Below are 16,457 nucleotides of genomic sequence, written 5' to 3' on the forward strand. Positions count from 1 at the left end.
TGCTCTCCATAAATTTACCCTAATCCTCTGTTGGAACCAGTCTAGCTGGTGGCCATCACTGCATATTCTGGGAGGCAGTTCCATTGATTTAACTACGTGCAACATAAAGAGTTGCTTTTCGCTGTGTGCTCTGAATCGGCATTCAGCTTCACACCACGCGCAACTTTATAGAACCCTTGTCATGTCTGCCCTTAGTACTTTCCAAACTCGAAATCCCCAGATGTAACCGTTGCTCATTAAGTGAATAGCTCCAGCCCCTTGATCATTTTGGCTGCAAAGGACTTCTTCAGGAATTCCAGCTCAAAGTAGCCGCTGAATCAAAGCCAGAGAACTGCAGCAGAAACCAAAATGAGTTGAGGACGAATACTTCTGTGCCCCTTGATAACGAATTAACTTGATAATGGAGCAGAGTGTTGCAATGGGGTCGGCTGATAAGACCCCAGAATATAGATATATAAGCACTGGGGAAACGACTCTGCATTCTCTGCCACCTTGGTAATTATACGCTTGTGCCTCTTCTCCAAACAGGTAAGCTGCTCCATTCTGGTGGATGGGCAGGGGCCAACATGCTATGGGGGAAATAGATTTTAGGAGACTTGTAGAGGAGCAAACCTAAGGGTTTCAGTTTGAAGATGAGGGCCAGGATAGTGTGTTAGGCTAGCAGGGAGGCCCCTTATGTTTCTAGAATGAGGATCAACATCTGGAGAAAATAAAAATCTTGGCATGTATAATGTGGCTGTTGACTAGAAGCAGCTCGGATGCTGTGACATTGACCAGATCTCTAGGAGTTCCTTGTGCAAGCAAACTTGGCTGCTTGCAATTCATGGCTGACTCAGCCGCTTTATGAGATTGTGTTTCCTAAGTGCCGGCACCAAAGGGAAAAGACACCGCTTTGTCATAACCTTTTCCCCCAGTGAAGAACCCTGATTGCTATTGTTTTAAGCAGCTTTGACAGTGCCGTATGGAACTCTGACCTGTACAGGATGTAACATAATAATAATAATAATAATAATAATAATAATAATAATAATAATAATAATAATAATAATAATAATTTGTATTTATATCCCTTCCTCCCCAGCCGAAGCCGGGCTCAGGGTGGCTAACAACAATCAAATAATCCCACATTCTAAAAACATTCCATTATAAAATTAATTAAAATCAAATTGATGGCAACCGTTAAGCAAAATTCTGTGCAGATTGCCAGAGGAGGGAGACTGTGCCCTGACCAAAGGCCTGGTGGAACAGCTCTGTCTTGCAGGCCCTGCGGAAAGATGTCAGGTCCCGCAGGGCCCTAGTCTCTTGTGACAGAGCGTTCCACCAGATTGGAGCCGCAGCCGAAAAAGCCCTGGCTCTGGTTGAGGCCAGCCTAACCTCTCTGTGGCCTGGGACCTTCAGGATGTTTTTGTTTGAAGACCGTAAGTTCCTCTGTGGGACATACCAGGAGAGGCGGTCCTGTAGGTATGAGGGTCCTAGGCCGTATAGGGCTTTAAAGGTTAAAACCAGCCTTCAGAATATAACATTTTATTTTATTTTTTAATGCTTGCTTGTTCATTTTTTCGTCTCCCACCATCTCTTGACCTAGATCTTGAGGGTTTGCACAAGGAATGGGGAATCTGAGGGCCTCTGGTTATTCCTGGACTACAATTCCTAGCATCCCCAGCCATTGGCCACAGCATCTGGGGCTAACAGGAGTTGAGAGTTCAACAATAACTAGACAGCCACAAGTTCCCTTGCCGTGATTTTCCTCTGCTCTTGTTTTTTCAGGAGGCACACGACAGGCAAGCTGTTTTTTTCTGCCTCCTCCCCTTCTGAAAACATTCTGCTGCTTTCACACTTGGAAATAGCAGCTACTGTAGAAAAGTAGGTGAGTGGGTGGGCAGACCCTCCAAGTGTCCCTATTCTCTAGGGACAGTCTCAGATTTACAGAATCCATCCCGGTTTCTGATTTGATCTCTGAATGTCCTGCTATTCCTTAGGACCTCCCTATTTTCATGGGAGAAATGTTGGAGGGTATAGAGTTATGCAACCCCCGAGCCAAGGAGATAACTATATAACCTTTAGAAAACATCTGGAGGCAGCGCTGTATAGGGAAGTTTTTTTTTCAACGTTTTACTATGTTTTTATATGTGTATAAATAGTAAACTTACTACAGTGGTACCTCGGGTTAAGTACTTAATTCATTCAAGAGGTCCATTCTTAACCTGAAACGGTTCTTAACCTGAAGCACCACTTTAGCTAATGGGGCCTCCTGCTGCCGCCGCGCTGCCCAAGCAGGATTTCTGTTCTCATCCTGAAGCAAAGTTCTTAACCCGAGGTACTATTTTTGGGTTAGTGGAGTCTGTAACCTGAAGTGTATGTAACCTGAGGTACCACTGTACATAGATAAAGGTAAAGGGACCCCTCACCATCAGGTCCAGTCGTGGCAGACTCTGGGGTTGCGGCGCTCATCTCGCTTTATTGGCCGAGGGAGCCGGCGTACAGCTTCTGGGTCATGTATCCAATATGACTAAACCGCTTCTGGCGAACCAGAACAGTGCACGGAAATGCCGTTTACCTTCCCGCCGGAGCGGTACCTATTTATCTACTTTCACTTTGGTGTGCTTTCAAACTGCTAGGTTGGCAGGAGCAGGGACCGAGCGACGGGAGCTCACCCCGTCGCGGGGATTTGAACCGCCGACCTTCTGATTGGCAAGTCCTAGGCTCTGTGGTTTAACCCACAGCGCCACCCACGTCCTGCAAAACTTACTACATAGGACATCCCTATTTTCATCAGAGAAATCTTGGGAGGGTATGGACTGGAAGAAATGGTTCCGGCCTCCTGTTCTTAAAGCCACCACCTTCCAGCCAAAACGTGCTCCTGATGAAGGGCTGAATGATACATTTAAAGCACATGACGTCCCCCAGAGAATCCTGGGACCTAGTCCACTCAGTTGTGGCTCTAGCACCTTTAATAAACTACAGCTCCCATAATTCTTTGGCAGAAGCCATGTGCTTTCAACGTATGGAGTGCGTGTGACCCTTGTTTCAAGCAGGAGACTAAAGGCTTTCTATTGGCTCATAGAAAGGCCCTGTGTGGGATTACTCATCAGCAGAGTAGGCATTCCCCCAAGATCTCTGTCTAGACCTGACAAAGAACACTGGTTGAGGTTAATTCCCTCTTAAGGGGAAGGCTGACTTTCACTTCATCCAAAAAGAAGTGAAGGAAGCACTCATTCTGGGGCACCGAGTCCAAACTGCAGCAGCTTTTCCTAGGGCACATTCTTCACAGAAAGCAGCTGCAAGCAGAGGTTTTTTTAGGAAGCCACTCTGACTTGAGCAAACACAAACTCCTAACGCCCTCGCATGCAGACTTAACTCTGGCTGCTGCCACTGCTGCGAGGGCACAGTCCCAGCATTCATCGAAAGCATGATGATAACTGCTTTAAACAGTGATGGCTTCCCCTGAAGAATCCTGGGAGATGTAGTTTCTTGAGGGTGCTGGGAGACCCCTATTCCCCTTCCAGAACTATAGTTTACAGAGTGGTTTAAGAGTCCGTTCCTCTTCCCAGAGTTACTTCGGTAACTCTGAGGGGAATAGGGGTCTCCTAACAACCCTAGCCCATGTACTTACAAGTCTGCAGTCCCTAGTCAGTCTAAACCACTGAGCCTCTTGGGCTTGCCGATCAGAAGGTTGGCGGTTCGAATCCCCGTAACGGAGTGAACTCCCGTTGCTCTGTCCCACCTCCTGCCAACCTAGCAGTTTGAAAGCATGCCAGTGCAAGTAGATAAATAGGTACCACTGCGGCGGGAAGGTAAACAGTGTTTCTGTGTGCTCTGGTTTTTATCACGGTGTTCCGTTGCGCCAGAAGTGGTTTAGTCCTGCTGGCCACGTGACCCAGAAAAGCTGTCTGTGGACAAACACCGGCTCCCTCAGCCTGAAAAGCGAGATGAGCGCCACAACCCCATAGTCTTCTTTGACTGGACTTTACCTTTATCTTTTTACCTACCCAATGTCACACTCCTACATACAGATTCCCAAGTAAGAGCTAGATACTCTTCTGTCTCCTCCTTTCAACAGGACTTCCAATGAATCTGTCCAACATGTACCTGCCCTCACTGCCTCCCAAGGCCGCCTTGACTTTCGTTGGCTTCCTGCTCCTATGCCATGAATCAGAAGTGCACTTGCTGTCCATGGCGAAGCCCAGGGAGAAGGCTTCTGAAAACCACCCACTGACCTCTGTCTCCACCTCTGTTCCTCTCCGCATCTTCCTGAGCTCCATCTCCCCCCAATCCCCCCAGTTGCCCCAAAAAGGGGTTTCCTGCGAGGACTTGATGCCTGAAGCCCTAGACGGTTTTGCTGATGTGCCTGAGCTCTCCCAGACCCTCATCCGAGCTGCCTTAGTGCTGGCCTTGCAACGGGCTGGCTGTAGCCGGCATGCGGAAACCCTCGTCTTGCACCTCTACGAGGAGCTAGGACAGGTAGATTCGGACGACCTCCTGTTTGCAATGGCCGGGTCTCTGAACACCACTCATTCCCCCGGTCAGAGGAAGAGCAGCATCGCCTTGCAATTCAACTTGGACCAGCTTGCGCAAACGCCAGTCCATCACTGCCGAGGTCTGTTGCCGGTGGACGGATCCCTCCTGTATGGCAAGGCACACAAAGTCTACCGGGGTTTTCCGGCGGCTTCCAAAGCCTGCCACCGCCTAGGGGATTCCTGTGCCGGAGTGGCCTCCAGCAACAACAGCAGCTTCTACGTGGTGGAAAGAAAGGGCAGCTACTTCCTGCCCCGCCATGGCGCCACCTCCTGGCTCCACCAGTGCCGCAGGCTTGGAAGAAGCCGCCGTTCCACCGCGGAGTACTGTGACAATGAGACCGAGGAGAAAATCTACCTTATCCTGGACTGGATTCCTTGGGTCGGCGCCTTTTATAGCTTTGCCACCAGCGTGTACTTTGCAAAGCTGAACTGCATGGAACTGGCGCATCAGCGTGCTATGAGCTGCGCCATAGACTTAGGCCATGATTTGCTGCTCTTTGCGACTGGAGGGGCCAGCGGCGTTCTTGGCATGGGGATTTATGCAGGGCTAAAGCCAGGCTTGAAGACGGCTGTGCGTGCCATGCTGAGTTATTTGAGAGAGGAGATGCACACTTTTCCTGTCCCTTCCAACTACTCCGGTCCAGTCACCACCTTCTAGCTCCTCCATAACTGTTCCTAGCCCAGAGGAAGCGACTCTCGTGAACTCTCCATCGCCTAGAGAACACAGGTGTTTTTTGGGGTGGCGGAAACAGAGGATCCTTATTTGCTTGCTTTTGTCTGCTAATTCAAAGTGCTGGTTTTGAAATTATTAGAAAGGCCTGGGATAAGACATATCTGAAAGCAATGTGGAAAATGATTGTTGCTTTAAAAAAACCTGAAGTTATGATATTGAGTTGTACAGGAATTGTTGGACTTATTGAATAAAAGACTTTGCTCCTGTACATGAGAGTGGATCCCAGGCCAAGACCAGCTGTCCCTAGAGAAGGAAGAAGCCTCCGGCAAAGAAGATGAAGAAGATTGGCAAACTAAACTATTGAACTATTGAACTATTTAGGTTAATTTAGTCGATGTAGAATCCAAGACAGAAAGAGGACTTTGATTATTAAAAAAGATTTGATGCTCGTCTTTTAAGCTTTGTATATATACTTTTAAGTTAGTATAACTTTTGAAACTCACTTGTATTAAGATGAACAAGGTTTAAAAATTGGACTATTAAGATTAAAAGATTTTTAATCATAATATTAAACAATAATTCTCGAAAACATCTGAATCGAGAGAGACTTGACTGTGAATGCTCTGGATCAGTGTCTGAATGCATTGGTTTTACTGGTTGAGGCTAATAAATTGTGCTTGAATTTTAGGAAAGCAAGATGCTATTTGGGTGGGTGGTCTGGGAAACAGTCAATTTACCTGTTCTGGATGGGGTTGCACTTCCTCTGAAGGTGCGTCTTCTTCTTTGGCAATCCCTCGTAGCCGAGTAAGATTGTCTTCCATGAACAAGGTTTTAAGAGTGAGCCCATAAGTGAGGCCAATTCTGGATCCACACGTCCTTCCACACTGGCGACATAGGTTTCCGGGCAGGAGTTGATCATAGTGAGGGTTTGCCAAGCATGCCTTCCTCTTAGCACGTTTCTCCCTTGCGTCCTGAGTTTGAGCTTCAACGTCCAAAGTTCGTCCCCAAAGTCCATGACGCCTTTGGAAAAGGCTGCTGTCCAATTGGAGCGCTCACAGGCCAGTGTTTCCCAGTTGTTGGTGCTTATACTACATTTTTAAAGATTTGCCTTGTCTTTAAATCTCTTTTGTTGACGTTATGTAGTTAGGCATTGTAGTATGAATGAATTTGGTTCTGTATTCTTTGTTTTATAGAATATATATAATAATGTTATGTTACTAAGCAAATTTAATAAAACAGAAAAAATAAAATAAATAAAAATCTCTTTTGTTGACCACCAGGATTACGCTGTCCATTTTTAAGTTCAGAATGGAGTAGTTGCTTTGGAAGACGATAATCAGGCATCCGCACAACATGGCCAGTCCAATGAAGTTGATGTTGAAGAATCATTGCTTTAACACTGATGATCTTTGCTTCTTCCAGTACACTGGCCTGTCTTCCCAAATGATGTGTAAAAAATTTCGGAGACGCCATTAATGGAATCTTTTGAGGAGTTGGAGATGGTGTTTATAAGTGATTTATATGTGGGCCACTTATGAACGCCATCTGAAAGAAGCAGGTGCATAGCTTGAGGATACTTCTGGATCTATCTGTCATCCATAGTGCCCTTGATGGCAAGGAGTGGCTTACGTGGGTGGCGCTGTGGGTTAAACCACAGAGCCTAGGACTTGCCGATCAGAAGGTTGGCGGTTCGAATCCCCGCAATGGGGTGAGCTCCCGTTGCTCGGTCCCTGCTCCTGCCAATCTAGCAGTTTGAAAGCACATCAAAGTGCAAGTAGATAAATAGGTACCGCTCCGGCGAGAAGGTAAACAGCGTTTCCATGCGCTGCTCCGGTTTGCCAGAAGCGGCTTAATCATGCTGGCTACATGACCCAGAAGCTGTACGCCGGCTCCCTCGGCCAATAAAGCGAGATGACACCGCAACCCCAGAGTCGGTCACGACTGGACCTAATGGTCAGGGGTCCCTTTACCTTCACCTTTAAAAGGACATAGCTCCAGCTCTTTGAGTGTGTCGATTGCAAAGGACTTCCCCTGTGTTCTGTTCTCAGGAATCCCTACTAAAGTAACCCGCTGAATCAACGCAGGGAATGCTGCATCAGAAAGAAAAAATATTAGTTGTCAGTGACCCTTGCAAAGATGCCAGAACTTGATAGTGAAGCCGTGTGTTGCAATGAGGTCTGCTGATAAGACTGACCAACCAGGGTAGAGATCTACAGCACTGGGGCAAAAGGCTCCAGCTTCCCACCTAGATTCTCTATACGCTTGTGCCTCCTCTGCAGAAAAGGTAAGCTGCTCCTTCCTGGTGGCAGGCGAGTGGGTGGGAAAAGGCTGGCGTGGGGGAAAAGGTTTTAAGGGACTTGCAGAGGAGCAAACCAGAGTTTCATTCTGGAGACAAGGTAGCAGGACAGAGTGCTAGGATGATAGGATTAGCACCTGACATTGCATTGCATTCCTTTGTTTCATTTCTGTTCCACCCTTTCTCCCAAAGGAGCCCAATATCAAATATGGTCTTGAAAGACCTACATTGGCTCCCTGTACATTTCCAAGCACAATTCAAAGTGTTGGTGCTGAGCTGTAAAACCCTAAACGGCTTCGGCCCAGTATACCTGAAGGAGCGTCTCCACCCCCATCGTTTTGCCCTGACACTGAGGTCCAGCGCCGAGGGCCTTCTGGTGGCTCCCTCGCTGCGAGAAGCCAAGTTTCAGGGAACCAGGCAGAGGGCCTTCTTGGTAGTGGCACCCGCCCTGTGGAACGCCCTCCCACCAAATGTCAAAGAGAAAAACAACTACCAGACTTTTAGAAGACATCTGAAGGCAGTCCTGTTTAGGGAAGCTTTTAATGTTTAATAGGCTATTGTATTTTAATATTCTGTTGAATGCCGACCATAGTGGCTGGGGAAACCCAGCCAGATGGGCGGGGTATAAATAATAAATTATCATCATCATCATCATCACATTGATCAGACCTGTGAGGGTTCCTTGTGCAAATGAACTTGGCAGCGTAGCAGAGAGTCGTGGCTTACGGAGAGCTTGTCCACACTGGAGGAAAATGTGGATTTGAACCAGCCTGCCTCCTCATTAATGTGGGCAGGTCCATATGACACCCCCCCCCCTTGCCCCAGTGTTCTCCCGAACCTTTCCCTCTTTTAAATGTGAGGTATTCCTGTCCTTGGAAACCTCAACGTGGAAGAACCCCTCCACTTGAAGTGGGAAAGGTCTGGAACAACCCTGGGTTGGAATCCAATTTTATTATGACGCTGTCAATCGTTGAGCTGTTTTAAGTGACATTTGTGAGAGAGTCCTCCAATGGGCTTGAAGGGTCTTGATTTGCTTCTTAAACACCACACGCAGTGGAAAGTATCTTCTGTCCTTCGGCTTAGCGTTCTGTTTGTGATGGAGCTTCCTGTCTCACATTTGTTTGTTTTAAGCCAGCTCAGACAGCTCCATAGGGGACTCTGACTTGTGGAGCATGTTCCCTTTAGATGTTATGGCTCATCCACTTCCTCTTTCCCCCAGGAAAAAAAAGGCTCCTTACCCCTTCATTCAGGCATAGGCAAACTCGGCCCTCCAGATGTTTTGGGACTACAACTCCCATCATCCCTAGCTAACAGGACCAGTGGTCAGGGATGGTGGGAGTTGTAGTCCCAAAACATCTGGAGGCCTGCCTTAATTGGATCAAATGGCATTTCAGGTTTTCTCTGGATTGACGTTTGCTCCGATTGAGAGGTAAAGAGCGGTTTTCCCTGTGGAAAGGAGCTGGGCAAGGAGAAATCTGCTGGGACCTGTGCTTTCTAGGCATGAAACACGGATGAGCCCATAAAAGCATCCCCCCCCCCAAATGCTCCTTTATTCATTCTCTCCCACCCCCACCGTTTCTGGTTCTGGGTATTGAAGGTTTGCACCAAGGATGGAGCAACTGTTGGTGGACTACAGTTCCACTAGCCACGGCAGCTGGGGCTGATGGAAGTTGGGAGTTTCAACAACATCCGGGTAGCCACCAGCTCCCTTTCCCTGGTTTTCCTCTGCTCTGTTTCCCCAGGAGGCAGATGATAGGCAAGCTGTTTTTTTCTGGCCTCCTCCCCTTCTGAAAACATTCTGCTGCTTTCAATCTTGGAAAGAGCAGCAAATGAAAAATGACAAGCAAGTGGGTGGGTGAGCTGCCACTGGGAGAAAGGGTTCCAGCCTCCTGTTCCTAAAACCGCCTTCTTTCAGCCAAACAATGTGCTCCTGATGAAGGGAGGAAGCACTTCTGGTGTCCAGGGGCAGCTCGTGGTCCTATCCGTATCAGACTTTTAAAGCATGTGACTTTTCCCAAAGAATCCTGGGAACTGTAGTAGAGTAGAGTAGAGTAGTTTGGATTTGATATCCCTACCCGAAGGAGTCTCAAAGCGGCTCACAATCTCCTTCCTCCCCCACAACAAACACTCTGTGAGGTGAGTGGGGCTGAGAGACTTCAGAGAAGTGTGACTAGCCCAAGGTCACCCAGCAGTTGCATGTGGAAGAGCGGGGAATCGAACCCGGTTCACCAGATTACGAGACTACTGCTCCTAACCACTACACCACACTGGCTCCCTGTACTGTAGCAGACCTGCAGCTCCCAGCAGCCTTAACAAGCCACAGCTAATGTGATTTAAAGCTATGTTAATTAAAGGTGTGGTATCCCTGTGCCCCTGGAACCTGATCCAAAGGGCTTTGGAGCTCAGGGCCCCTAGACCATCTCATAAAAATATGAGAGCCAGATGTTTCTCAGTTTCCTCCTTTCAACAGGACTTCCAATGAATCTGTCCAACATGTATCGGCCCTCGCTGCCTCCCAAGGCCGTCTTGACTTTCTTTGGCTTCCTGCTCCTATGCCATGGACCGGAAGGGCGCTTGCTGCCCATGGCGAAGCCCAGGGAGAAGGCTTCTGAAGACCACCCACTGACCTCTGACTCCACCTCTGTTCCTCTCCGCATCTTCCTGAGCTCCATCTCCCCGCAGTCCCCCCAGTTGCCCCGAAAAGGGGTTTCCTGCGAGGACTTGATGCCTGAAGCCCTGGACGGCTTTGCTGATGTGCCTGAGCTCTCCCAGACCCTCATCCGAGCTGCCTTAGTGCTGGCCCTGCAACGGGCTGGCTGTAGTCAGCATGCGGAAACCCTCATCCTGCGCCTCTACAAGGCGTTGGGACAGACAGATACGGATGACCTCCTGTTTGCGATGGCCGGGACTCTGAACACCACTCGCTCCCCTGGTCAGAGGAAGAGCAGCGCTGCCTTGAGATGCTTCTTGAACCTGCAGGCGCAAACACCGGTCCGGCACTGCCAGGATCTGGTGCCGGTGAACGGATCCTTCCTGCATGGCAAAGAATACAGAGTCTACCGGGGCTTTGGGATGGCTTCCAGAGCCTGTTACCGCCTACGGGATTCTTGTGCCGGAGTGTCCTCTAATGGCAGCAGTTTGTTCCATGTGGTGGCACGAGAGGGTAGCTATCTCTTGCCCCAGCGTGGTGCCTACACCTGGCTCCGTAAGTGCCACGGGCCTCCAAGAGGCCGACGTTCCACCCCGGACAACTGTACTAGTGAGACGGAGCAAAAAGTCCACGCAGTCGTGAACTGGATTCCTGGAGTCAGCACCGCCTACAACCTTGGAACCACCATTTACTTTGTGGCCAAGGACTGCAAGGAGCTGGCAGAGGAACGTGGTATAGATACCCTTGTAGATGTCAGCCAGGATACACTGCTCGCAGTGACAGGTGGGGCAGGCAGCGTTTGGGGGATGGGGATTTCTGCAGCTCTAAAGCCGGCGGTCCGAAGCGGTGTGCATTCTTTGATACGCTACTTCCGAGAGAAGGAAGAGCCTTATCCTGTCCCCTCCAATCTCTCAGGCCCCGCCATCGTCATCTAGTTGCAACAAAGCGCCTTCTCTTCTCAATCAAGCGTTTCTTGCTATAAAATTGTATGATCAGTCTGTTATTTGTAGCATGCTTTTGCATACTAGATATTGTAATAAACAAAATCTGCCCTTATTCCCTTATGGGGGACACAAGAGCCCTTATAGAGTCCTTTGTAGGTTCTCCATCGGTAGGAGAAAATAACAGAGGCCAACCAGAGAACATTGAGAAGCAAAGCAGCTCGTAAGCCTGATCTTTATTGAACTGTTGCAACAGGGCGCTTCCCTCACACGCAGGAAAGGAGGAGGACCCAGAACCAAGGTGTGCCTGCCCTTATATAAACATTTTAAATTCCCTACCCTGGAGCTCAATACCACCCCTCCATACATCATACATACATCACAGAAGGAGCGTAACCCAAGACCACGCCCCACAAACATCATACCTACATCACAGAAAAGGTGGTCTACAACAGAAATTTGAATTCTTAATCCATTCTAGAAGTCTGTTCCAAAACCAAAGCGTTCCAAAACCAAGGGGCGCTTTCCCATAGAAAGTAATGGATTCATCCTTTTAAACACAACCCCTAAAACAGCAATTTAACATGAATTTTACTATCTGACGAGACCACTGATCCATAAAATGAAAGCAATAATCAATGTACTGCAGTCACACAATCAATCAATCAATCAATCAATCAATAGCTGAACTGGGCGCCACATGGTCACAAAAACAAAACAAAAAAGAGCCGCAGAAACAAAAACGCAAAATAAATAGCAAAAACAGACAGACCTCAGCGTAACACTCAAAACAGAAGTGCGGCACTCAAAACGGAGCATGTTCGGCTTCCGAAAAAAGTTCGCAAACTTACTTCCGGGTTTGCAGTGTTTGGGTTCCAAGTTGTTTGAGTACCAAGGCGTTTGAGAACCAAGGTACCACTGTATCTAGTATTTGGGCATAGAGTTTTTGCATCTTGCAGTGGGTCTTATGGAGACGCTTAGGAGGGGTTGGCATTAATGCACGAGCAGATTTTTTGAGCACCAGATACATTTGTTTCGTATTGATTTCCTCCTTCATTTCTTCTTGTCTGCCTTGCATCTCATAATGAAGTCCCTTCTAGCAAGCTTTCTCCCTCCCTCCCGCATTTGCTTGTTTCCTTTTCCTCGTTCTCTGCAAAAATAATTGCAAATCTTTGTGCTTATTCTACCCATTTAGAACAGGCGTTTGATAACATTTGCAATCTGGAAATGCGGTGCTTGCTTCCTGCAACACGCTTCTTCCACCCTTCAGCCGTCCAGCATTGCCTGCACTCAAAGCGTGTGGGAATTGCCATCAGAATGATGCGCCGCCACGATAATTTCGATTGTGGTTTGGAGAAGGCCAATGTCATCGCTCCCATTTCTGGTCAAATGTCACCCTCGGCAAATGCAGTGGGTGGGTGTGCAGTTATGCAAATATATAAGAATTGGAAATAAACGGTCGAAGGTCACCTATAGATGAACCACTCTTGCCAGAATTGTTCCCTCTTATTTCCGATGTTCAGGCTATGAGTGCCGTCGTGTGAGGAGCGGAAATGGCACCACCCACACATAAGATAGAGTTATCTGAAAGCTTGGGTTTGGGGGGAACTCCCAAGATTTCCAGCACTAATGAATACTGTATGCTCAGAGATCGCAGCATACTATGAAATGCGGGAACCTACTAGGGTGGCTGGATTCCTGAACAAGGTGTACTCGAGGGTGCAAGATTATTGTTGAAGGTTCCACTGACATTTATCTTCTTTTTAAAAAACGGGTTGGTGCTTCTGGGTTTCCCCTTAAAGCAGCCTTACATGTTGCTGGACTACAACTCCCATCATGCCTAGCTAGGAGGACCAGAGGCCAGGGATTATGGGAGTTGTAGTCCACCTGAGAGGGACGCGGGTGGCGCTATGGATTAAACCGCAGAGCCTAGGACTTGCTGATCAGAAGGTCGGTGGTTCGAATCCCCGCAATGGGGTGAGCTCCCATTGCTCGGTCCCAGCTCCTGCCAACCTAGCAGTTCGAAAGCACGTCAAAGTGAAAGTAGATAAATAGGTACCGCTCCAGTTTCCATGCACTGCTCTGGTTTGCCAGAAGCAGCTTAGTCATGCTGGCCACATGACTCGGAAGCTGTACACCGGCTCCCTCGGCCAGTAAAGCAAGATGAGCGCCGCAACCCCAGAGTCGGCCCCGACTGGACCTAATGGTCAGGGATCCCTTTACCTTTACCTTATGGTCTTTACAGGCATATGGGATCACAAATGTCAAACAACCCTCTGCACATGGCCCATCGATGAAGCCTGCTTTAAGCATTAAGTTCACATGCAGCCCAGGCACGTTCTAGAGCAGGAGTGGGGTGGGGCCTTTTTGGATGTTTATCTGCCCCCTACCCCACCCCGTGGGACAACAATGATAGGTGGATAGAGCAATCAGCTGGTGTAAACAATCAGAGGGCGTTTCCAGTCCTCTTGTTGGCACTTTATGTTCTCAGACTTGGGACAAAGGAGGAAGAACATGAACCAATTTGAAACCACCAGCCTGTTAAAACCATTTCCAGCAGTGGATCAAGCCCAACTGCCTGTAAAAACTTTGGAACCACTCCCTTTGCACAAATTCAGCTTTTACTCTTAATATGCTCAGAGGAGCCTTACATTTGGCGTTTCTTCACATGTTCTACTATGTCGCTATGAAAGAATATGAAGCAATTGCTTTGGGTAGCAGATACAGTGGTACCTCAGGTTAAGTACTTAATTCGTTCCAGAGGTCCGTACTTAACCTGAAACTGTTCTTAACCTGAAGCACCACTTTAGCTAATGGGGCCTCCTGCTGCTGCCGTGCCGTCGGAGCCCGATTTCTGTTCTCAGCCTGAAGAAAAGTTCTTAACCTGAAGCACTATTTCTAGGTTAGCGGAGTCTGTAACCTGAAGCGTATGTAACCTGAAGCGTATGTAACCTCAGGTACCACTGTACTGGTCTTGGCGGTGAGCAACCTCAAGCTCTGTCTTGTTTAGAAGACAATTGGGGAGGGGGAACGTTTGCCTTTGCTTCAGATGCACGCTGCATGTAGAAAGGAAGAGGGGATTTACATTCCCAAATAAGCTTTGGACCACTGCAAATCATACAACCACATGCCCATGAAACTAGATAGCGCTGAGTTGCGTCTGACCCAACACTTGTTCTTCGACCTTCAACCATTGAGCAAAAGCAGGCTCACGCATGCATGTTCAGTGGTTGATAACTGCAGCGCCATGTGATGGCTTACACTTGTGATTGGATTGTCAGAGATAAAACACCACAGGCAGGAAGAGCTTATCTCCACAGGCCAGTACTTTTAAGTGGGCTCAGTAGACTACTTCAATGCGAAATATACACGGAGGTGCTTCTGAACTGAAGATGGTTTGGAAACTTTAGCTGGTGCGGAAATTAGCAGCCAGGTTGCTTACCAGGGCAAAATGGCATGAGACTCTAACACTAGTCCTGGTCTGACTGCAATGGCTGCCAATCAGTTTTCAATTCAAACTGCTGGTTTTGAAGCAGTTACAGTTTTGAATGAGATACAGTGGTGCCTCGCAAGACGAAAAGAATCCGTTCTGTGATTCTCTTCGTCTAGCGGCTTTTTTGTCTTGCGAAGCAAGCCCATTGATGGATTAGCGGATTAGCGCTATTAGCGGCTTTTAGCGGCTGATCGGATCAGCTGATAAGCGGCTTAGCGGCTTAGAAAAGGGGGGGGGGAGGAAAAAACCCCGCAGGAACTCGCAAGACATTTTCGTATTGCGAAGCAAGCCCATAGGAGATTCGTTTTGCGAAGCACCTCCAAAACGGAAAACTCTTTCGTCTAGCGAATTTTTCGTCTTGCGAGGCATTCATCTTGCGGGGCACCACTGTACAGTGGTACCTCTGGTTACAAACTTAATTTGTTCTGGAGGTCCGTTCTTAACCTGAAACCGTTCTTAACTTGAGGCACCACTTTAGCTAATGGGGCCTCCTGCCGCCACCGCACAATTTCTGTTCTCATCCTGAGGTAAAGTTCTTAACCCGAGGTACTATTTCTGGGTTAGCGGAGTTTGTAATCCAGAGTGTTTGTAACCCGAGGTACCACTGTACAGCCTTAAGCGAGAACAGGCCTTTTCTGTGGTGTCTCGCTGTTTGTGGAATGCTCTCCCCAGGGAAGCTTGCCTGGAACCAGGAGTACCAACTTGAATAAAACAGGGGGGGGGGGGCAGATAAGCCATAACCTGCACAATTGATCCCAAGACACACACCATTTAAATGGCAATTCCCAGCAACTGGAGTGGGGGGGGCGCTGTTGTAAATAAAAAGATGCCCTTTTCCCTTATGGGGTATCCAAGAGCCCATATAGAGTCCTTACATAGGTTCCCTATTGGTAGGAGAAAATAACAGAGGCCAACCAGAGAATATTGAGAAGCAAAGCAGCTAGTAAGCTTGATCTTTATTGATCTGTTGCAACAGGGTACCCCCCTCACACGCAGGAGAGGAAGAGGACCCAGAACAATGGCCGGCAAGGCCTTATAAAGACTTTTGAAATTCCCCTTCTCTAGATCAGGACCACCCCCAGAAACATTATGCATACATCACAGAAGGGGTGTGACCTAAGACCACCCCTCAGATACATCCCACCTACATCACAGAAATTTAAATGTTGTTTTTCTCTTCTCCTTGTTTATCTCCTGTCTAGCAGGTTCCTTGATTGGATTTTCTGGGGAGCCTGGCCATTCTTTTGTAATGCTAAAATACTTATTTCCTGGGCCAGGTCACAGGCTCACACCTTATTCAAACACAGATTAAAGGAAGAGACAATGGGGAGGCTTTTCCATTTTTAACCTTGCAGAGAAGGGATTTGGTCAGTTTAGGAATCAAAATGGTTCCAGGTTTGCCTTCCTGTACTGATCTATGTATGTGCAGTTATGAACATTACTATATATCTAAAACCATAAAATTCCTATCACAATTTCCCCCCTCTGGGGCTAGAATTTTTCTTAAAAATTTTTGCCCCACAAATAATAACATCGTATGTTGTAAATGGATGTCTTTGTATGAATATATAACACATGTTGCGTTTTGCTACTAAATTACTTGTGGCATTCTAACACTTTGGGAGAGACCATTTACTCAATAGTGTTCTATGCTTTACACCTAGCAGGAAGGTAAGGTCCACTAATGACTGAAAAGTGCAGTTTGCTTCCCCCCCGCCATTTTTGTGTTCTCAGGTGTCAAGGTAGCTCTTCTGTGGTCTCACACTGACATAGTGCTACAGCAACACATCTTGCCTGTTGAATCCCCTCAGGGCTTTCATTTAACCATGTCGCCTGGCATTCACCATAGCTGGCACAGGTTTTGGGCATCTCTTGAGGGAGAGGTCT

At 47.8% G+C, this 16,457-nt stretch overlaps 2 protein-coding genes across 2 annotated transcripts in view; both read left to right on the top strand.

Annotated features, from left to right (window-relative positions):
• TIMELESS (timeless circadian regulator) overlaps positions 1 to 16,457 on the top strand; it is a 108,021-nt gene that overhangs the window by 59,088 nt on the left and 32,476 nt on the right. The window lies entirely within an intron of this gene.
• On the top strand, positions 7,400 to 11,134 carry APOF (apolipoprotein F). The gene is made up of 2 exons (XM_081181485.1): positions 7,400 to 7,474; positions 9,957 to 11,134. The coding sequence occupies exon 2, from the start codon at positions 9,965 to 9,967 to the stop codon at positions 11,069 to 11,071; it is 1,107 nt and encodes a 368-aa protein (XP_081037611.1). The 5' UTR covers positions 7,400 to 7,474; positions 9,957 to 9,964; the 3' UTR covers positions 11,072 to 11,134.

The sequence above is a fragment of the Podarcis bocagei genome (assembly GCF_964188305.1).
Source record: "Podarcis bocagei genome assembly, chromosome: 2".
NCBI classification, from domain to species: Eukaryota; Metazoa; Chordata; class Lepidosauria; order Squamata; family Lacertidae; genus Podarcis; species Podarcis bocagei.

What these genes read in the sequence shown, in the direction of transcription:
- APOF (XM_081181485.1), top strand. Translation starts at nt 9,965, where the DNA reads ATGAATCTGTCCAACATGTATCGGCCCTCGCTGCCTCCCAAGGCCGTC.